This window comes from Plecotus auritus (genome assembly GCF_963455305.1).
Source record: "Plecotus auritus genome assembly, chromosome: 10".
Lineage (NCBI taxonomy): Eukaryota > Metazoa > Chordata > Mammalia > Chiroptera > Vespertilionidae > Plecotus > Plecotus auritus.
Window position 1 is genome coordinate 12,955,936 of NC_137785.1, and position 22,725 is coordinate 12,978,660.

A 22,725-nucleotide genomic window follows, 5' to 3' on the forward strand; every position below is an offset into this window, starting at 1 on the left:
CCGCCCAGGAGCATGCCTCACACGTACAAAAACCAGAGTGGAGTTCTTCCCGCTGTTAGAGGCAGGACGTTCACTGACATGAATATCCAGTGGGAGGTTCTGAAACAAAGTCGGCAGGACATGTGTTGTGGCGGGGGGGCTGTCCCAGGAGCCTCTGGATGTCAGCCGGCTGGAACTCCCCAATTATGGGCACCCATAAGCACCCCTGGAGTTCTGATCCCCCGCTGGGGGGCGTGCCTGTCCACCGAGACCTGAGGTGTCTCCCTCCCCTCCCTTCGCTGTGGGTGCCCTACAAGGCAGATGGGGCCTGCTAGGGTCTCCTTCAGTCTCCCTCCAGAGAGCAGAGCCAATCGGAGGGGCTTGAGGTTGTCCGCTGATGAAGAGAGAATCCCCCGCAACAGACACAGTGGCCAGTTCGCCGCCCAGGAGGCAGGGGCTCACTTCACAGCGTTTTCTCGCAAACCCATCTGGTGGCTTTTGTGGGGTTTTACTCTCTCCGAGTCCTGCCTTTTCCCTGCGCCATCGGCAAACACAGCGACAAGGGCATGTGGAGACCGGATCTTAAAAGATCTTTTCCCAGCCAGACTCACTTTTAAGATACCTCTGGGGCCATCAAATGGTAAATCCTTTTTACTCTTTTCTTTTTTATCTTTTTTTGTCTTTTTTTTTCATCCTCCCCCAAGTATATTTTTTCCATTGATTTTTAGAGAGAGTGGAAGGGAGGGGGAGAGAGACAGAGAGAGAAACATCGATGTGAGAGAGACATATCAATCGGTTGCCTTCTGCAAACACCGCGAGCCAGCAATTGAAGCACATTGACCAGAATTGAACCCACAACCCTTCAGTCCCCGGGCTGATGCTCTAACCACTGAGCGAGACAGCTTTTCTTCCTTATCTTTAACGAGGAAGGTAACATTTGAGTCTTTTTTAAAAATATATTTTATTGATTTTTTTACAGAGAGGAAGGGAGAGGGAGAGAGAGTTAGAAACATTGATGAGAGAGAAACATCAATCAGCTGCCTCCTGCACATCCCCCACTGGGGATGTGCCCGCAACCAAGGTACACACGCCCTTCACCGGAATCGAACCTGGAACCTCTGAGTCCACAGGCCGACGCTCTATCTACTGAGCCAAACCAGTTAGGGCTGAGTCTTTTTAAAAAATATATTTTATTGATTTGAGAGAGGAAGGGAGAGAGAGATAGAAACCTCAGTGATGAGAGAATTATTGATGGGCTGCCTCCTGCACGCCCCTCACTGGGGATCGAGCCCGCAACCCAGGCATGTGCCCTGACCGGGAATTGAACCGTGACCTCCTGCTTCATAGGTCAGTGCTCAACCACCGAGCCGTGCTGGCCGGCTGGGCTCCATTTGAGGCTTTACACGCTATTTTCAGGTTGTGTTAGTGGATGCTTTTGCAATGAGCCCAGGAGAAGAATACAAGGATAACGATAACAGTAACAGTAATTTCACATTTTGAGTATTTTCCACGTCAGGAGCCGACAATGTCGTGTGCCCCGGTGCGTAACTCACTCAGTCTAGGGGATGTGCCCACCTCGTGGACCAGAGGCCGGGCCAGACGTCCCAGGATCTGAGCGGGGCCTGGCTGGGCTCTCCAGGGAGGCGGCATGTAAACATGGGAGCTCGTTCATGAGGCTGTGAAGGAGCCAGGCTGTGCCTCTTTTAGAATCAGCCCTGTCCCTAAGGGCCCAGTTCTGAGAAAGGCACCCAGCCAGGCTGTATTCTGGGGTGGTGGGGGATGGAGGGAGGCTGGGGGGGAGGCAGGAAGTCACAGCTCTGCCCCGGGGCTGGGGCTGCGGGGAGGGGTCGCCTTGGTGGTGGGGAGAATATCTGATTCCTGGCACTTGGGCAGCTGGGAATGATCCTCAGCGTGAGAAAAGGGGGTGAATGAAGAGACCAGGAGAGAGACAGGGAGAGAGACACAGAGACTTCGAAGCATCTCACAAGGGAAGGATAGAAATCCACAAAATACACAAAAGGACGTGGAGACCCTGGCGGGCGGCTCAGTTGGTTGGAGCGCCGGCCCATACACCACAATGCTGCGGTCCATTCCAGGTCGGCATGGACCTAGGTTGTGGGTTCGATTCCTGGTCAGGGCGTGTATGGGAGGCAACCGATCTCTCTCTCCCTCTTCCTCTCTAAAATCCATAAACATATCCTCGGTGGGAACATTTTTCTAAAAAAAATAAATAAATAAGGAAGAGAGAGGAGGAGGAGGAAAGGTAGACAACGAAAAAACAGACACAAGACTGAGACAGAGACCAACACAGAGAGATGAGGAGGCTGAGAGACAGAGAGGGACAGAGACAAGGGAGGGGCAGAGACGGAGGTCGGAGATGGGGAGATGGGGAGATGCGGGAGAGGGACCACCTGCGGAATGCTGGGACCCAGCCGCGGGAGGCGGACGCGGAGAGCCGCGTGGGGGAGGAGGGGCGCGGAGCGCGCCCCCTGGAGGCGGCGCTGACCCGCGGCCGCCCGCCCGCCCGCCCGCAGGTGTGGGAGGCGCTGCTGACCCTCATCTTCTTCCCGGTGTGCGTGGTGTTCGCCTGGATGGCGGACAAGCGGCTGCTCTTCTACAAGTACGTGTACAAGCGCTACCGCACCGACCCGCGCAGCGGCATCATAATCGGCGCCGAGGGCGACCCCCCCAAGAGCATCGAGATGGACGGCACGTTCGTGGGCGCCGAGGTGCCGGGCGAGGCGGGCGGCCTGGGCCCGGGCCCCGCCGAGGCCCGCGAGCTGGACGCCAGCCGCCGCGAGGTCATCCAGATCCTCAAGGACCTCAAGCAGAAGCACCCGGACAAGGACCTGGAGCAGCTGGTGGGCATCGCCAACTACTACGCGCTGCTGCACCAGCAGAAGAGCCGCGCCTTCTACCGCATCCAGGCCACGCGCATGATGACGGGCGCGGGCAACGTGCTGCGGCGCCACGCGGCGGACGCCTCGCGCCGGGCCGGCCCCGCCGAGGGCCCCGCGGAGGACGAGGACGACGGCGCCAGCCGCATCTTCTTCGAGCCCAGCCTCTACCACTGCCTGGAGAACTGCGGCTCCGTGCTGCTGTCCGTCACCTGCCAGGGCGGCGAGGGCAACAGCACCTTCTACGTGGACTACCGCACGGAGGACGGCTCGGCCAAGGCGGGCTCCGACTACGAGTACAGGTGGGTCCGGGCGGGCGGGCGGGCGGGAGGCTGGCTGTGCGCGGGGCCTCGGGGCCGCCAGCCAGCGGCCTCCGGGCTCCTGGGTCTCCTGGCTGCTTCCGTGCCCATCCTCGCTCTGCTATGGGCAGACCTGCAGGATTCATTCATTCACTCGTTTTTTGAAAATTTAAATACAGCCCTAGCCAGTGTTGCTCAGTGGATAGAGCGTCGGCCTGTAGACTGAAGGGTCCCAGGTTTGATTCTGGTCAAGGGCACGTGCCTGGGTTGCGAGCTCGATCCCCAGTAGGGGGCGTGCAGGAGGCAGCTGATCAACCATTCTCCCTCATCATTGATGTTCCTTTCTCTCCCCCTCCCTTCCTCTCTGAAATCAATAAAAAAATTAAATTATATTATTGATTTCAGAGAGGAAGGGAGACGGAGAGAGAGTTAGAAACATCAATGATGAGAGAAAATCGTTGACTGGCTGCCTCCTGCACGCCCCTGGGAATTGAGCCCACAACCTGGGCATGTGCCCTGACCTGGAATGGAGCCCTGACCTCCTGGTTCATAAGTTGGCGCTCAGCCACTGAGCCACGCCAGTCAGGCCATTCATTCACTCTTGAGACCCTACTTTGCGCCACACTGCCCCAGGCATTCGGCACACGCAAGAGAACAGGTGCCCACTGTCCCCGGCCGCCCCTCCTATGGCCATCACATCCCTGTGGGCTCCTGTGCTTGACACCACGCTGTCACCATCGTAGCTCCGTTACGTGGATGCTCACCTGGTAGAACAAGCACCCCCACGGACATCATGTTTATTGAGCACCTACTGTATGCTACGGGTTATCATGGTAAACACGACATCTAAGGTTCCTACCGTCCAGCTACAGTGAGGCTGTAAACCAGGGGTCCTCAAACTTTTTAAACAGGGGGCCAGTTCACTGTCCCTCAGACCGTGGGAGGGCCGGACTATAGTTTAAAAAAAAAAAACTATGAACAAATTCCTATGCGCACTGCGGGCCCGGGACGAGTCCGCTGCTAAGCAGGACAGGCAGCGGCACCTGGCGGGCCGTAGTTTGAGGACGCCTGCTGTAAACTATTAAACTATGTGAAAACATCAGGTGATGTTAGCACTGCGTGGGAATGCTAAGTAGGATAAGAGGGGAGCGACGGTGCCCCAATTGTCCCCAGGTCTTTGGCTCCACCATAAAGCAACCCACCCCTTGCACCCTACTGAGTCTCCCTGCCCTCTCCTCACACCCTTTTGAACAGACCTGTGATCTTCCCTCATTCAAGCAGTTCCTACTGAGCACCTACTGTGTGCCAGGCGCTTTCTTTAGTGGCTCACCATACAAATGCCAACAAGATGACTTCCCTGGCCCTCCTGTGGCCCACAAAATTCTTTCTCTCTTTACAGTTCTGTCCATACCACACTCTTTCAAGAATTGTAGCTTTACAGTACAGCTACCGTAGTTAACTGGCGGGCAAGTCTCCCAAGGTTTCCTAAATTAATTGCACTTATGGCGTGTCTGCTGTGTCAGGAATGGGCCTGGGCAGCGGAGACAGCAGCAACTGAAACCCATAAAATTCCTGCCCGAACAGTCAACGTTCTCACAGGCCATTAGGGAGAGACAGGCCATTAGGAAATACACGCTGAGTACAGAGAAACGCCAGGAAGTGGCAAGAGCGGTGAAGAAAACTGAGGCAGAGGATGGGAGAGAGTGTTGGTGGCTGAGCTTTGCACCGGTCCCATCTGCTCACCACCCGCCACCTCTCCCTCCCACCCTCTCCCTGAACTAGTCAAAGATCGCTGGTCCCGCCATCACGCAGCAACCAGTCCCCCACGCAGATTCACGAATCGCTCGGCTTTGTCGTGCATTCCTCTCTGGCTTTAATGTTTTATGTTGATAATCGTGGCACTCCGTGTAAGCTGCAGGCAGCATGGCCCTGCACCCATAAACACTTGAGCGTGCCTCCCTAAGAAGAACGACATTCTCCTCCATAATCACAAACGATTACCACACTTGGGACATTCGATACCGGATCAATATTATTACGCAATGTGCAGTCCCTGTTTGCATCTCCCCAGCTACCCCTGCAACATCCTTTATGGCTGCGTTTCCCCCCTCCCTCGCTTTCCATCCATCCCAGAACCACGCATTGTGTCTGATTGTCATGTCTCTTAGTCTACTTCACTCTGGATCAGTCTCTGAGCCTTTCCGTGACTTTTGTGACCCCGACTTTTTAAAAATATATATTTTATTGGTTTTTTACAGAGAGGAAGGGAGAGGGATAGAGAGTAACATCGATGAGAGAGAAACATTCATCAGCTGCCTCCTGCACACCCTCTACTGGGGATGTGCCCACAATTAAGGTACATGCCCTTGACCGGAATCGAACCTGGGACCCTTGAGTCCGCAGGCCGATGCTCTGTCCACTGAGCCAACCCGGTTAGGGCTACCCCGACACTTTTGAAGATGACAGGCCAGTTACTGGGACAGTCCTCAGTTTGGGTTTGTCTGTTTCCTCGTGGTCAGATTCAAGGGGTGCACTTCGGGCGGGACCCATGGAAGTGATACCGTGTCCTCCTTATTGCCTAGGAGGCATGACACCCACTTATCCCCTTACTGGTGATGTCCTCTTTAACCCTTTGGTAAAGATGGTGCTAAAGACTGTCAACAATAAAGTTACATTTAAAAAAATACACTTTAAAAAAAATGATGGTGCTAAAATCACCACATTCTACTATCCCTTAAGTTTACATTTCTTTTTGAAAATATTTCTTTATTGATTTCAGAGAGGAAGGAGAGGAAGGAGAGGGAGAGAGAGATAGAAACATCAATGATGAGAAAGAATCACTGACTGGCTGCTTCCTGCATGCTCCCTACTTGGGATCGAGCCTACAACCTGGGCATGTGCCCTTCTGGGAATCAAACTGTGATCTCCTGGTTCATAGGTCGACGCTCAACCACTGAGCCACGCCGGCTGGGCTAACTCAATTCTTATAACAACACCATGAGGTAGACACTGTTATTAGCTGCATTTTACAGATGAGGAAACTGAGGCTCAGAGGGCTGCAGCATCCTAACTGCCCAAGTTCCTACAGCGGGCATGGGGCAGGGTGGACTCCCGCCACCATGGACAGCGTCCTCATGGACAGCGGGCTTTGGCAACAGGGAGCCCACGTTCCTCCTCTCGGGGTCTTGTCATCTGGTTCTACCCTCGGCCCCTCCCACAGGGCTGGGCTTCTCTTGGAGAACTGGAGCCCAGGACCCCTTTCTTATGAAAGTGATCATTGATGATAGTGAACTCTTATCGATCATATAGTGCATTTCAGAACCGGAGCCGAGTCCCTGAGGTGCATGGTGGGAGGGGTTGGAGGGAAAATTAAAGAGTTTCTAGATGAATTGACTCCCCAGAGTCACTCACTAGGAAGAGCCCACTCATTCCCTGTCCCCTCACCGTTTCCCCTGAGAATCAAATGCCACAGCCTCACTCCCTCCCCCACCCCATTGTAGAGCATCTTGGTGCCCTTCGGTGACATGTTCAAACTTAAGCCAGCTCATGTCCCTCCGCTGCTCAGAGGCCTCCCATGGTTTCCATCTCACTTGGACGAATGGCCACAGCCCTCATGGTGGCCCACCAAGGCCTATGACATCTGCTCCTGTTCCCCCTGTGACGTCATCTCCCCTCCCCCACTGCTCCCTCCCCTGCAGCCACACTGGCCTCTACTGCCTCAGGACATTTGCATGGGCTGTTCCCTTTAACATGAATACTCTTCTCCAGATCCCCTCCACCTGGCTCCCTCCTCAGGGCTCTGCTCAAATGTGACCTCCTCAGCAAGGCTTTCCCCAACCACCCTAACACGGCACCCTCTCCTCACTCTCCACCCTCTCCCTCCATTTTCTCCACGGCACCATCGCCACCTGACTTCATGTTTGTTATTCATCTCCTGCACTAGAACTCTTTGCTGATCTGGTTTTGCTGCTGTTTCCCCAGCACTTAGAACAGTGCCTGGCATACAGCAGGTGCCCAATAAATATTTGTTGAATGAACCAACTGCAATTAAATTGTTAAATGCGTAATTGTCACCATGATGTGGCTCTGCCATGAGGCTGTGAGCTCCGTGAAGACGGAGTCTGTTCACTGCTGTGTTCCCAGCAGTGCCCAGCACAGGGCACAGAGCAGGTGCTCAGGGAGTGTTGGTTCAATGAATGAATGAATGATGCCAAGTTAAGGAATGTGGTCTTTCTCTTGGGGGTACCTGGGAACACAGAAGGGTTTGTCAGAAGCATGACAAGGTCAGTCCTGGGCCCTACATCACTTCTACTCCAAGTGTGGTCCACTTACGGGGGGCTGTCTGCATCCCTTGGGAACTAATTAGAAATGCAGAGTTTTGAAACCTGCAGCTATGGAACCAGAACCTGCATTTTAACAGGATCCCCAGGTGATTTGTGTGCACATTAAGGTGTGAGACTCATGACTTTGGAACCCTCCAGATTCTCTCTCCACCTTGGGACTTTGCATGTGCTGTTCCCTCTGCCTGGCAAACTCCTGCCCACAAAAGCCTCCTCCAGGAAGCCTGCCCTGATCTCACTGTCATCATTATCTGTAGAATGCTGGACCAGCTCTGTCCTGTTCCACTCCTGCATCCCCTCCCCGCCGGAAGCCCACCTGATTCCCCCTCAGTATTATTGGTTTAATGCCTGTCCACTCTCATACCTGAGAGTTGTCCCGTGGCACTGCCCCCTCCTCCGGGAAGCCCGCCCTGACTCCCTTTGCCCCCAGTTGTTGACCGCCTGCCCTTCACCCCTTTCTTTCCCGCCCCTCCGCTGCAGCGAGGGCACGCTGGTGTTCAAGCCCGGCGAGACGCTGAAGGAGCTGCGCATCGGCATCATCGACGACGACATCTTTGAGGAGGACGAGCACTTCTTCGTGCGGCTGCTGAACCTGCGCGTGGGCGACGCGCAGGGCATGTTCGAGCCCGACGGCGGCGGGCGGCCCAAAGGGCGGCTGGTGGCGCCGCTGCTGGCCACGGTCACCATCCTAGACGACGACCACGCGGGCATCTTCTCCTTCCAGGACCGCCTGCTGCACGTGAGCGAGTGCATGGGCACCGTGGACGTGCGCGTCGTGCGCAGCTCGGGCGCGCGCGGCACCGTGCGCCTCCCCTACCGCACGGTGGACGGCACGGCGCGCGGCGGCGGCGTGCACTACGAGGACGCGTGCGGCGAGCTCGAGTTCGGCGATGACGAGACCATGTGAGAGCGCAGGGCCCGCGGCCCGGGGAGGGGGCGGGGCCTGTTGGAGGGGGCGGGGCCCTGTCCGGGAAGGGGGAACGAGTGGGTGGGTCTGGTAGTGGGCGGGGCGTGGTTGTGGGAATGGGCGTGGTCTAGTTGTGGGTGGGGCCTGGGTAGGTCCGCGCTGGTGAAACGGAAAGGTCAGGGAAGATGGACAGGGAACAGAGAGGGGCCGGGTCAGCAGAGAGGAGGGAGGAGACGGTAGTGATGGGGTGTGGCCAAGATGATAGGAAGGGAGGTGGGTGGGGCCTGGGAGAAACTAGTTGGTTTGGGGAGAAGTTGGGACTCCGGGGAAGGGTCAGAGAAGAGTAGGATAAGGGCATGGGCAGAGAAGTGTGGAGACTTAATTGGTAGTTGGTGGAGATGGAGTGTGGCCTGCGGAGACGAGGGGAGGGTCCTGTGGAGGTGGGAAGAGGACGAAATGGAGGGCGAGTCTGTGGAATGGAGAAAGGGCCTAAGGCATGGGTGGAGTCTGGGTAGGGACACAAGGAAATAGACCTGGACAGCGGGAGAGGGCGGGGCATAAGGAGATGGGGCGGGGCTTGTGGGGAGTAGGTGGAACCTGGGGAAATGAGAGCCCTAAGTGAAATGTGGGCAACGCTTTGGGAAAAGACTGAGTAGCCATATGGGGCGGCAGGGCCTGGGAAACTGGAGGGCTGGGATTTGGGAAGATGGCTTGGAGTCTGGGGAGTTGGGCTGGGTGCACAGGCATACAGCCCATCTGTAGACACAACCAACACACACACACACACACACACAAGCAACATACAGACACAAAATGTCACAGGCAGGCACGTTGAAACAGGGCTGCTATGACGCCCAGACACACGGCCACAGCCTGACACAGATGCCGAGTCTCCCCCGTGGGTGCCTGCAGCCTCACCTCCCCCACCTGGGATGCTGCGCGCGCCTGTCCCCCTTTGCCCGCTCCCTTCCGCCGCCCCCGCACGCCCGTCTGTCTCCCTCCTCCTGCCGCCCACGCTCCTCCCACCGAGCAGAGTCCCCACCGCGCTCCTTCCCCCTCCTCCTCCCACCTCTGTGCCTTGGGCTCGCCCAGCTTCTCACCTTTCTTCATCTCTCCCCTTTGCGTCTCTGCCGTCTCCCACTCCCGCGGTCTCCCCCCGGTCTCTGTTAATCTCTAGATCTCTCTCCACAGTATCCAGCTCTCTGGCCGGGTTATATTTCAGTAATGAATTCTCCATACCTTTCCATCGTTCTCTCTGGCTTGGGTTGAGAACTTGGGTTGGGGGCTCAGAGCACCATCCTTGGAGGGGAGAGAATGCAAGAAGAGACAGACAGACACTCAGAGATAGAGGAGACCTGGAGAAAGAGATAGAGATAGGGAGAGGCAGAGCCAGAGTATCAGAGTCAGAGAGAGAGAGGCAGACAGAAAAGAGACACAGAGAGCATGAGAGAGACAGAAACTTAGAGACAACGAGAGAAGGAAACGGAGAGACAGAGACACAGCAAGGGAGGCAGAGGGAGCCCTGGCCAGTGTGGCTTAGTTGGTTGAGCATTGTCCCGTTGTACCGAAAGGTCACCGGTTCAATTCCCAGGGGTTCGATTCCTGATTCCTGGTGCGGAAGGCTGTCAGATCAACGTCTCTCTCTCTCTCCCTCTCTCTCTCTCTCTCTCTCTCTCTCTCTCTCTCTCTCTCTCCCTCTCTCTCTAAAATCAATAAAAACATCTGTTTTAAAAAAGAGAGGGAGAGGGAGAGATTGAGAGACTGAGATGAAGGGAGACTGAAGGGAGAGAGATTAAGGGGAGATGAGAGATCATCTGAATGAGAGCCTCAGAGGGACTTGGGGAAGGAGAGGTCCAGGAGAAACAACAGAGAAAAAAAGAGGCCAGGTAGCAAGAGACAACAGGAAACAGCGCGAGAAAGGGCATGGGTCTGAGATCAGAGGCCACAGTGGGCGGGAGAGTGGCGTTTCCAGGGAACAGGAGGGCAGGCAGGAGGGTGATGGGAAGTCGGGCTGGGAGGAAGGCTTCTTCCTTGATCTCAGGAAGCTCTGCCCTTGTCTCGCTCTAGTCCCTCTTGCTGTCCCCACCAGTTGGGTTTCTCCTCCTGGGTCCCCCGAGGCCATGCCTGTCAAGGGGCCAGTTGGTGTACGTGTCATTGCATGTCAGTCACTGCATGTCGGTGGATCATGGCATGTCTGTGAGAGAGTGAGCACGCGCGCGTGTGTGTGTGTGACCCTGTCAGCATGTCACCCTGTAAGCAGCTGTCTGCGTGGGTCAGGGTGTGTGAGGAGCGTGTCTCAGCAGATCCTGCTCCTTGCCAAGGTGCTTCAGCACCACGGACAGCTCCCAACCCACTCCTGAGTTGGGGGCCGGCCATGCTTTCCACCCCCAGAAAAGTGAAAATATCCTGAGAGCAGGAGAGGGTGGAGGTGGGCACGTGTCCCCACATGACCGCTTTGTGTGTGTCTGTCTTTGCATGGGTGTCACTGCGACTTGTGCATTTGTGTGTTGAGATGGGTCTGCTGTGTGCTGAGATGGGCCTGTTGAGACCCTTTTGCTTGAGTTGTGTTGACTTCGCTGTTCCCCTCTGTGAACACTGAGAAACCCGGACAGAGAGAGAACAGATAAAGAAAGGCAGAGAGCTGGGGAGAGACTGAGCCAGAGAGGGTCACAGCCAGAGACAGGGACAGAGAGACGGAGAGGTAGAGACATCGGGAGGCTGAGGGATGGGCAGAGAGACAGGGAGATTGAAAGAGATGCTGAGATGCAGAGAGAGAAAGACATTAAAGGAAAACAGAACCAAAAGGCATAACGAACGAGGTCTACGGAAGCAGAGGCTGCATGGTAACACCAGGGGTCTGTAGGTTGGCCATGTCGCCGAGGCTGTGGTGGGGGCGTCGTGGTAACGGGCATCTGGTGCCCGCGACTTCGCCACTTGCACAGGGAATGGCTGCAGGGTGCGATGGTGTGCGGATGTGGGCGGTGTGATTGGCGGTGCTTCCTCTTCTGGGTGACTGTGTGGGCCGGTGTTTGTGTTCCTGGGTTCTGGGGCTGGGCCTTGTGGTTCCTGCCGCTGAGAGTGCTGCCAGTGGCAGTGTGTGGGCTTCCTGGGGTTGTGGGTCTTTGTGATGGAGGGGGTGGTTTGTGTGCCTGAAGGGGCGGGATAACTTCTGTCTGTTCCTCCCCTGCCACACCCTGGTTACCGTAGCAGCGGGGATGCTGAGGAAATCAATTAGCACTCGGTTAACCTCCCAGACGTGTACAGGACAGAGGGCAGGAAGCTGGTGGTCTCTTGGGCTGAAGGATTCCAGTGAACAGAGGTCTGCGGAAGGTGCCCCGTCCTAGGCGTTGGGGAGTCCGCAGAGAATGTAAATGAACACGGATCCCTGCCCTGCTGGAACTTGCATTTTAGTGCCAGGAGACAAATGGCAAAGAATAAACGAAATAAACGCACACACTAGATGGTGTGTTAGAACAAAGACGACAGCACGGAAGGGGTGAGGGACGGTGGGGGCGGGCAGGGGTGGGTTTCAGTACTAAAGGAGGTGGTGGGAATGGGCCTCATTGGAAAAGAAGGTGGAGCTTGGCCCGCATGGCTCAGTGGTTGAGCGTTGACCTATGAACCAGGAGGTCATGGTTTGATTCTAGGTCAGGGCACATGCCTGGTTGCGGGCTCAATCCCCGTGGTAGGGTGTGCAGGCGGCTGCCAATCAGTGGTTCTCTCTCATCATTGATGTTTCTCTCCCTCTATCTCTCTCTCTATCTCTCTCTTTGACTCTCTCTTTCTCTCTCCTTCCCCTCTGAAATCAATAAAAAAATATTTTTTAAAAAAGAGCCGAAACCGGTTTGGCTCAATGGATAGAGCGTCAGCCTGCAGACTGAAAGGTCCCAGGTTCGATTCCGGTCAAGGGCAAGTACCTTGGTTGTGGGCACATCCCCAGTGGGAGGTGTGCAGGAGGCAGCTGATCGATGTTTCTCTCTCCTCATTGATGTTTCTAACTCTCTATCCCTCTCCCTTCCTCTCTGTAAAAAAATCAATAAAATATATTTAAAAAAAGAAAAAGAAAAAAGAAAAGAAAAAGAAGGTGGAGTTAGAGGAGTGAGGGAGTGAGCCTGCAGGAACAGTGTTCTTGGTGGGAGGAACAGCTGTGTAAAGGCCTTGAAGCATGCGCGGGCCTGGTTGTTCAAGGGACAGTGAGGAGGCCAGTGTGGCTGGAGTGAGTGAGCTGGGGGAGGGGGAGGGAGGCCAGAAAGGGAACAAAGGCCACGTGGCATGGGGCCTTGTGGGCCTTTGGGACTCTGGCCTTGGTCCTGGCTGAGAGGGGAACCTCCTGAACGCCCTGAGCAGAGGAAGGACCGATGTAACTTAGGTCGTATCGACTCCCTCGGGACGCTCTTAATAAACCTCAGCTTCCTCGGCTGTTTCTGGGCTTGTGGCTGCCATTGGGGATAATAAGAGAAAGAGAGAGCCTTCCTCTGAGGATGGTTGTAGGGCTAAATGCGATGACAGGACCTGGGACGGAGCGGGGCTCAAGGAACTGGGTGGCTGAGAGGGAAGTCATCGGTGGTTCAGGGGCGGGGCCTCATGCCGGGTGTCCTGCTTCGCCCGCCCAGGAAAACTCTTCAGGTGAAGATAGTGGATGACGAGGAATATGAGAAAAAGGATAATTTCTTCATCGAGCTGGGCCAGCCGCAGTGGCTTAAGCGAGGGATTTCAGGTGAGGGGTGAGGGGTGGGCTGTGGGAGAGATAAAAGGTCCAGGGTGTGGGGACCCTTGGGGGGTCAATTGTGGGTGCTCCTTCAAACTCATGGATCTGAGCTTCCCAGGGAAGCGATCTCACTTTCTCTCTGTCTGTCTCTCCCCAGCTCTGCTGCTCAATCAAGGTGAGTGGAGTTACCTCCTGGCTTTACTAGAAAGGGGGGCCCTGAAGGGGGCATCAGGGAGGGTCAGGGCCTCAAACTGCTCTTCCAGGTTAGGTTTGAGGCGGGTTAAAGGTGAGATAAAAGTAGACTTGGGTGAGGGTTAGAGCTGGCCTTCGAGTTGGTAGGGCCAGCTGAGTTTGGGGTTATAGCTTGGGGTTCAGAGGCCGAGATTGCTTTGTTTGTAGTTAAGGTCAGAGGGGGGAGTAAGTCATAGAATCCAAACTGGGTCTGCGGTGAGGACAGAGGGAGTCAGGCTTGGGGTTAATTAGGACTGGGGTGGACTTAGGATTTAAGACCAGGATTAGGACTTGGTCAAGGTTAGAGTTAAGATGGAAGCTGGTTTTTAGATTTGTGAGTAAAATTAGGGTCAGGGTCCAAGGGTTGAGACTAGGGTCAGTGATTTGGAGATAGTGAGAGAATAGAATTGGTGTTTGGGGTTATGGTTAAGGCTGGACTAAAGATTGTAATGGTCAGGGTAAGTAATACAAGCTGCTGTAACAAATAGGCCCGAAATCCCAGGAGATTAACACAAAAGTCATTTCTTGCTCAGGCAAAGTTTTCTGAGAGTGTGGCTGCCTCAGTGGGTGGCTTTCTTTAGAGAGTTAGGGTTGATGCTGGGCTTGGAGCAAAGGATCAACATACTTTAGGGAGATAAATGAATTCAGGGCCAGCTATCGGGGTCTAGGTCCAAGATTTGTACTGAATTGGGTCACCCCTCTTTCTGCACTCCCTCAGTCATACTCTAGGATGTTTTCAGAGCTTCGGTCTAGAGACCAGGCCTCCTCCCTCAAGAGTGGTGATGATGTCAGTGATAATATTAAAGAAAGTAGCTTTTCTGACTATCATGTGCCAAGCACTGTTCTAAACACTTAACATGAAATACTTCTTTTAACTCTTACAATTACCCTATGAGGTAGGTATTATCATTGTGTCCATTATATAGATATGAACACTGAGGCACACAGAAGCTAAAGCATTGCCCAAGGCCACACAGTGCCCACCATAGGAACCTCAGAGCCCACCAACTGAACCTTGTGGATCAGCCGCGGGAGCTGGGGCGGGAGCTGGGGAAGATGATGGTCAGATAGAAGGCTGGGGCAGGCTGGAGGGGTGTCACCAGGTGGCTTCCCAGAGGACACAGGCAGTGAAGGCATCACAGGCCCAATTAGGTAGGCCTCCCTGGAGTCTAACTCCCATCCCTCCTGCTGCAGGGGATGGGGACAGGAAGCTGACAGCGGAGGAGGAGGAGGCTCGGAGGATAGCAGAGATGGGCAAGCCGGTTCTCGGGGAAAACTGCCGGCTGGAGGTCATCATTGAGGAGTCGTATGATTTTAAGGTGATTTTCTGGGGCCTCACTTTCCTGGAGTTTTGCCTGAGTTGTTTCCTTGGAGAGAATCTAAGAGAGGATCAACTATGAGGGGCACGAGAGAGGGGCACGCAAGGATCCAAAGCCCCCCTCCAGGTCCCTCCATTAGCACCATGGACAGCACACGCCTCCCTTTTCCCTTTTGCTAGCAGCACTGGGGCATGGAATGTTGGGGACCCTTGAGCATGGGGTGCGGGCCCCCAATCCCAGTCCCCCTCTTGGGGCATTCTTGGGTGATCGCGGACAACAATCTCTTTCCCACCCTTTCATCCCCAGAACACGGTGGATAAACTCATCAAGAAAACGAACTTGGCTTTGGTGATTGGAACCCATTCATGGAGGGAGCAGTTTTTAGAGGCAATTACGGTGAGCGCAGGTAAGTGGGGAGGGAGGAGAGAGAGAGAGGAGGGAGGGCTGGGCGGGCAGAGAGAGAGAGACGCAGAAAGAAATGAGTGGAAAGACAGGGAAAGAGAGACAAGGAGAGAAAGACAGAGAGACAGAGAAAGAAAAGAACAGGAAAGACTGAGAGGGACAGAAAAAAGAAAAGAAACAGATACAGGAAGACAAAAGAAAAGATAGAGATCAGAGACAAACGAGAGACAGGCGCACAAAGAGGCTCTCGGGAGAAAGACAGAGGCAGGAGAAATGGGAGCGACATAGAGGATGAAGTCAGTAAACTGCAGGGGCCAGGGAGGGGCAGATAGACCCAGAAAGAAAGGCGGACAGAGACGGAGGGGCCGGAGGGGCCGGGGTGCAGGGCTGCGGGCAGGAGAGGTCCCGCCCAGGCTTCCATCTGGAGATTGGAGGGTGGAAACAGGTTAAAAGGCCTGCCCGCCCCAGATAGAGCCTGGGCTCCTCTGTTGCCATGGAGACAGTCACCACAGCACCCAGCTACACCCCCCTGTAAGGTTTCCACCCACCTTAGGCCTCAGACGGTTTCCTACTGCCCCCCTGTGGCCAGAGACACTATGACACTTGGATCACAGCCTGTGGTACAAACTGGGGAAAAGGAGACCCAGAGGCAGAGGAGGGACTGGCCTGAAGTCCCACAGGGAATCCAGAAAGAGCTGCGGTGGAACTCAGGGCTTCTGTCCCCTGCTCAGCATCAGTTTTCCGTCAGGGAGGCCCATCCAGTGGGAACCGAAACACAAGCATTGTGGTTGGAAAGAAACTGGTCAGAGGTGGGATCCAAAGACACCAGGCTTCGGGGATAGAAAAGCAGCAGGCAGCAGGCCGAGAGACAGCAGATCGGAGGCCTAAGAGAATTGAAGTGGTGTCTCCCACCGAGGCCACATTCTTTGACATCGGCTTCTGAGGGATCCCTGGACCCGACCGTGTACGGGACATTGCTGGGGACAGAGATGACCATGACAGCTTAGCCCCTGCCCCTGTGGAGCTCACAGTCCAGTGTGGGAGGCAAACCTGTCACAAGAGTGATAACCCAGAGTGGGCAGGGCCGGACTGGGGCCCTCCGGGAGCTGCAGGGGGAGCTGGCCCAGCGTGAAGGTCGGGAGAGCTTCCTGAAGGAGGAGGCAATGGCTGCGTCTTCAGATGCAAACAGGAGTGTGTCCTCTATGCTCTGGCCTGACCCATGTCTCCCTGTGGACAGTTAGGGGTGCGTTCGGTGGCAAATAACAGAAAACTCGACCGCAAGCGGCTTAAGCACATGAGTTTATTTTTCTCACGGGAGGGAAAAAAAATCTGCAGGAGGCAAGTTAGCAGCAGCTTAATAATGTCATTAACCCCCAGGCCACGTCCTTATTTCTCAGCTTTTGCTTCATGGTTACAAAATGGCTGCTGCCCCTCCAGGCGTTGAGTCTGTATTCCAGGCAGGAAGAGAGGGAGCTGGGGGTCAGGGGCGGCATGCCTGTCGCATTTGAGTTTCCAGTTCCATTTAACTTGGGGTCGCAGCAAAAACCTCCCTCTTTGAGATGTAACGTGCAGAACCAAAACCCCCACACACAGCCACTTAATTAAGCATTTACAAATTCAAGTGTTTGTTTCCTTAACAAGCCAAGTGACTAAAAGTGGGGAAGGAATAATTGACCCGAAGCCCCGAGCCCGCCCAGCTCTCGTGGCCTCCACTGCGGAGCCCCGGGGCTGCACCGCGGGAAGTGGCTTCATAATGTGGGGGCTGCACCGCGGGAAGTGGCTTCATAATGTGGTGGCGCCTGCCTTGCATTCCCCGACATGTTCTGAGTGAGGGGGGTCAGGGGTCACGGGGTCTCTTAGCAGCAGCCTTGCAGATGTTGTGCTTGGCACGCTTGTGTGCTTGTGGCTCTTCACTCATTGCTTTATGCTCGTCAGTTTAGGGGAGGGGGGCGGACAACTTGGCATTTGTGCCTTCCCATCACAGAAGTCACTGCAGGTCAAAGCGGGTCGGTTTTGGTCGCAATAGCGGACACCAACGACTCTAAGAATGAGGGGTCTTTCTCCAGGCTCAGAAGACACATCCACAACACACCGCCCCTACCAGGAAAGCTAGAGCTTTCCAGAAACCCTTAGTTTAGGCCTCATTGCCAGACTGGGTCACATGGCCACTGCTGCAAGGAATTTGGAAAAAGTGAGTATTTTCATCTGAGGACATGGCCATTGCTAGCTTTCCTAGACTCTCGATTCCAATAATTACAGGCTGTTGTTGTTCCTTGTGATTAAGCCCGTTTAAGGGATTCTGGGAGAGTGACTGTTAGCTGGATACATGGCTCTCTCTACCTGCAAGGGATTTTGGGGTATCAAACATGTAGCTACTGTTAGCTGCAATGAATCAAAGGGACTGAATACTTCTTCCTGCAGAATATGTCTACCTGTGAATATTTCTACATGGCTGTCAGTAGCTGTAAAGGGATGTGGCCACCCCTAGCAGCAAAGGATCCTGGGAAGCTGGATATTTCAACTGGGCATATGGCCTCCTGAAACTTAAAGGGATTCTGGGAAAGTAAATATTTTTACCTGGGCCTAACATTCTCCTAGCTGCAAGGGATCCTGGGAAAGCGATTCATTTTATGGGACTGGCTGTCCGGAAGTTGAACAAAGTGGGGCTGCAGGTGAGGAAGGAGGCATGGGTGTGTGCCCCAGCTGGGTCGTGTGCCCACAGGGGACGAGGAGGAGGAGGAGGACGGGTCCCGGGAGGAGCGGCTGCCTTCGTGCTTTGACTACGTCATGCACTTCCTGACGGTGTTCTGGAAGGTGCTGTTCGCCTGCGTGCCCCCCACTGAGTACTGCCACGGCTGGGCCTGCTTCGGCGTCTGCATCCTGGTCATTGGCCTGCTCACCGCCCTCATCGGGGACCTTGCCTCCCACTTTGGCTGCACCGTTGGCCTCAAGGACTCCGTCAACGCTGTGGTCTTCGTGGCCCTGGGCACCTCCATCCCCGGTAACCCCCTGGGGCCACTAGCGGGCTAGGGTCTCAGAGAAGCCAGGCAGTGAGGCCTGAGAGAAAGGTCCTGCAGAAATAAGCTGATAGAATCGTCCAGAACGCATGTGGTGGGTCCCAGAGGAATACCTTGGTGGATAATAGAGACAGGTGGGGGCCCCAGATTCACTGTGAGTGGAGTGCCCCGGAGAACGCAGGAGGTGGGAAATGCTGGAAGCCTGAGGATGGGTTCCATAGAAACGGGATGTTAGTTTCTCCTCCCCCCCCCCGCCCCCCCCCCCCCCCCCCCCGGCCTGCCAAGAAACCAGTTAGAACCATGTTGCTGGGCATGATAGGAACCAGGCCAGAAGATGAGGGAGCGAGAAGAAACCAGAGGTTGAAAGCGGGGGAACCATACGAAGAAGATAGTGGGGTTTCAGAGACCATCACTTATATCCCATTAAAACGCAGTGACCATGATCCCCTCTTCCCAAATAAACCCGAGTGAGAATCCCTCCAAAACCGGGTGTCAGAGACTGAAGTTCCTGCAGGAGCAGGGAGGCCCGGGGGGGGGGGGGGGGGGGGGGGGGGGGTGGGAGGCCGGAACCTTTGTTTCCACATCGCTGTGGTCAGCAGCCAGGTGGTGGCGCTGTCCGCCCGGAAAGGAGGAGGCGGGTCCGCGGAAAGCAGCCCTTGGGAAATGGCCTTGCAAGCCTGCCCTCCAGCCCAGAGGCCCAAGTTATTAGCAAGGTGTTCAGGAATGGGTGGGGCCACAGAAGCCAGGCCCTTGCTGGACAGAAACCACGTGGGGAACTGACAGGAAAGGGGTTGCATGGGGTGGAGCCTGGCACTTATCCGGCCTGGTGGCGATGAGCGGATTGGGCCCACGGAAAGCAGGCAGCAGGCTCCCTAGGATGCAGAGTGGATCCCACAAAATTCAGGCAGTGAGTCCCTCAAAGTAGGCTGAGTTCCACAGGAAGCAGGCATCGGGTCCCATAGAAAGAGACGAGTCACATAGCAGGCAGTGGCCCGGCCGGCGTGGCGCAGTGGTTGAGCATCAACCTTTGAACCAGGAGCTCATGGTTCCATTCCCGGTCAGGGCACATGCCGGGGTTGTGGGCTTGACCCCCAATGGGAGGCGTACAGGAGGCAGCCGGTCAATGATTCTCTCTCATCATTGATGCTTCTCTCTCTCTCTCCCTCTCCCTTCCTGTCTGAAATCAATAAAAAATATATTTAAAAAAAGAAAGAAAGCAGGCAGTGGGTCCCAGTGAATGTAGGCAAGTCCCATAGGAAGCAGGGAGCGAGTCCCACAGACATCAGGCAGCGAGTTCTACAGAAAGCAGGCGGTTGGTCCTGTAGAGCAGGCGTAGGGATGGCGACGGACTTCCCTCTTGGGTGGGCTCAGGGCCTCAAGCCCTTGCCTACCACAGGGTGCCCGGGGCTGCAGGTGGGAGGCGGGGTCTGGATCACGGGGCGTGTGTGTGTGTGGGGGGATGTGGGTCTGATGGGAAGCGGGCGAGGGGACAGGTGGACGCCAGGACTGGGGGTGACCCGCGCGTGTCTCTGCCCGCAGACACCTTCGCCAGCAAGGTGGCGGCGCTGCAGGACCAGTGCGCGGACGCGTCCATCGGCAACGTGACCGGCTCCAACGCGGTGAACGTGTTCCTGGGCCTGGGCGTGGCCTGGTCGGTGGCCGCCGTGTACTGGGCGGTGCAGGGCCGCCCCTTCGAGGTGCGCACCGGCACGCTGGCCTTCTCCGTCACGCTCTTCACCGTCTTCGCCTTCGTGGGCATCGCCGTGCTGCTGTACCGGCGCCGGCCGCACATCGGCGGCGAGCTGGGCGGCCCGCGCGGCCCCAAGATCGCCACCACCGCGCTCTTCCTGGGCCTCTGGTTCCTCTACATCCTCTTCGCCAGCCTCGAGGCTTACTGCCACATCCGGGGCTTCTAGCGCCCCCAGACTCGGCTCCCCCGAGACGGCCACACCGCGCTCCCCCCGGCCTCCGGGGAGGCGGCCTCCTGCCGGGGACTCAGCCTCCCTGCCTCCTGGGAATCCACCTCCCCCGCCCGCGGCCCCCACCGACAGCCCCTCCCTCCCCCTCGCGAGCCTCCCAGGTCCTCCTCCCATTCGTTACCCCCTCCAGCCCCGCCACACCTTTGGGGGAAGTGCTGCCTCGAGGCCCCGCCCTCGGGGACCCTCCCCAGACCTCCAGCCCTGACTTCCCCTGATGACCCCCCAAGGGGAAGGGCCTCGGAACTTCGCCCTCCCAGGGGCCCTGGAAGGAGGCTGATCCACCCCAGGATATCCAGGATCTCAGCCATTTCCCTAACCTTCAGGGAGCGCCATTCAGCCCCCAGGACAGGGGGGAGGGCAGGTGGGGCGTGCATAAGGGGGCACACCTCCCTGGTTTCTCCGCTCAGGCCCTTGGGAGAAGGGAGGGGAGCAGTCGGGTTTCAGAGCTGAGGGGGCATATGTGGGACCTGCAATTTCTCACATTCCAGCGCCCCGCTCTCCTCCACGACCTCTGAGAGCCCAGCCACGGCCTGGAGGGGGCCTGTGTGTACATAGTGTGCTTGGGGAAGGGGTCGCGGGAGGGTGCATGTCTTGGGGAAAGGGGGTGACCGACTTTCCTTTTGAGAAGGCAGAGACTCCCCCAGCCATGAGAACCGACTTTGGGGAGGAGGCCGGGAATCAAAGGGAGTCCAGCCATTCCCCCCGACAATCCAGAGGCTCACCGCGCCCTCAGTGCCAGCCAATCCGGGCAGGACCCTCGAAGGGGAGACCGAGGGTTCCAGAGGACCTACAAGCCAGCAAATGCTGCCACATCTCTGCCTGATGGGGAGCAGGGGTGGGTGGGAGGGTGGGCCTGGGACCAGGGCTCTGGGTGGGCATTTTTAACTTTGGAGGCCACCCATCTGTTGGTAGGCCACCTGCGTTTTCTTACTGTTGATGTTTCCCCGCGCAAAGGACATACTTGGGGCGTGGGGAGTGCTGCCCACTTCTTGGGACCCCGAGGATGACCCCGCAGCCCCCGTAACACCCCGCTTCCCACGGGTTTTTAGCGTCCTGTCGTCCAGTTGTGCACCGGCCCAGCATCCCAGACTGTTACCCACTCCCCTTCTCCTCCCCCAGCTCATCAGCACCAGCCACTGTCTCTTTTCTCTGTGATTTCTGTAAAAGTTGCCATAAAACTTTGAAATTCTGCCTGGGAAACAGCCTTCCCGTGAGAAGTTGGGAGTCAGGAGGAGGGAGCTAATGAGGACTTTGACTGGGATTTCCGCAGCTGTGAAGCAGACCAGGTAATCTGGGTTTTTCCAGGTCTCCATCTTCGGCAAGACACACCCACATGCAACCAGCCGCCCAGAAGGTCCGCACAGCTCCCCGCCCCCTCCCCCCAGCCACGCCCTCACTCCTGGCCCGGAGCTTCCCTAGCCACGCCCCTAATCCATCAGCAACAAAATATTCCTTTACACGGGGCATCCTGGGAACTCAAATTTGCCTGAGCAGGAGCTGGGGTTGATGGGGGTTTCCCGAATAAAGCAAGTAACTTTCTCAGAATGCTGGAATAGGGGGGAAGACTTGTGAATCACTAGCTTTTTCGTGCCAGTGGTTAGCATGAATGGAGTATGAGGGCGTGGGGAACGGAGAGAGCTCAGAAGGACCAATTATAAGAGATCCTATCGGCCACGCTGAGGAGCTTGGGGTTTATCCTAAGAACAAAGGGGAGCTTCGGAAGGGATTTCAATGGGGGTTGAAATGGGGCAGGCCATTGATCTCCGATTTACGTTTTCAAACGTTCCTTCTGGCTACCTGTGAGAATGGAGGCTGCGGGGGTCAGGGAGGAGGCAGCACAGGAGGGGGTCCTGGAGTCGGGTGGTGGGGAGGAAGATGGTGAGAAGGGGGTGGTTTAGAGAGAGAATGGATCAGGGCTCTGGCGGGAAAGAGATGGGGCACTTAGACTAGCCAGGGAGAGTTTATGAAAGGGATTGTAAGGGTGGGCAGGGTTGACAAGAGGGACGGAGCAGTACCCTGGGGCTACCAGTAGAGGGAGCAGTGGCCACCCTGAGCTAGAGAGTGTGAGCTGAGTGCCCTGAACCGCTGAGGCTGTCGCTGTAGCTGGAGAGCACAGACCCACGCCCAGGAGAAAAGGGGGACAGAGAGTGAACTCCCCAACTTACTCCTCCCACCCACCGGTCTCCTGCTGGAGCCCCCCATTGGCTCAACTCCAGCAGAAGCCGGAGGTCAGAGAGGTAATAGCCTCAGCTTCTGGGGCACAGAGAGGAGGGGCGATGGGGAGTTTTCAGAGTGAGGTCTTTTCTGGGCCGGGAACGCAGGCGGGGAGTAGGAAGAACAGGCGAGGAGGAGGCGCTGGGTTGAGGGGGGTGCGTGCTGAGGGCGGGATGCCTGTGGGGCGTCCAGAGACGTCAGGGAGGGGACACCTGGAGCTCAGGAGGCGGCTGCCTGGAGGGAGATTTGCGATGTGTTGACCATGAGGTGTCACCAAGCCTCGGGAGAGGGAGGGCTGCTCCGGGAGAGGGTGCAGTGTGAGAAGGGGCGCGGGCAGTGCCTTGAGGGGCTCCGACATCGAAGGGGCACATGGAAGGTGGGAAACCTGTCCACGGAGAGGGACCCCACAGAGAGGCAGGTGGTGACCTGGGCA

General features: G+C 56.2%; 1 protein-coding gene across 3 annotated transcripts in view; it reads left to right on the forward strand.

Moving 5' to 3' along the window:
* The window catches only part of SLC8A2 (solute carrier family 8 member A2), a 30,919-nt gene extending 10,017 nt beyond the window's left edge, over window positions 1-20,902 (forward strand). For 2 of the 3 annotated variants that reach the window (XM_080644533.1, XM_080644535.1), the window contains 8 exons: window positions 2,514-3,178; window positions 7,996-8,418; window positions 13,036-13,139; window positions 13,288-13,305; window positions 14,556-14,680; window positions 14,987-15,086; window positions 17,805-18,083; window positions 19,639-20,902. In XM_080644533.1, coding sequence (XP_080500659.1) covers window positions 2,514-3,178; window positions 7,996-8,418; window positions 13,036-13,139; window positions 13,288-13,305; window positions 14,556-14,680; window positions 14,987-15,086; window positions 17,805-18,083; window positions 19,639-20,015 — 2,091 coding nt within the window. In that variant the 3' untranslated portion in view covers window positions 20,016-20,902. The remainder of the gene's footprint in view (window positions 1-2,513; window positions 3,179-7,995; window positions 8,419-13,035; window positions 13,140-13,287; window positions 13,306-14,555; window positions 14,681-14,986; window positions 15,087-17,804; window positions 18,084-19,638) is intronic. The other variant, XM_080644534.1, reaches the window with a different exon arrangement.
* Window positions 20,903-22,725: the final 1,823 nt, after the last annotated feature.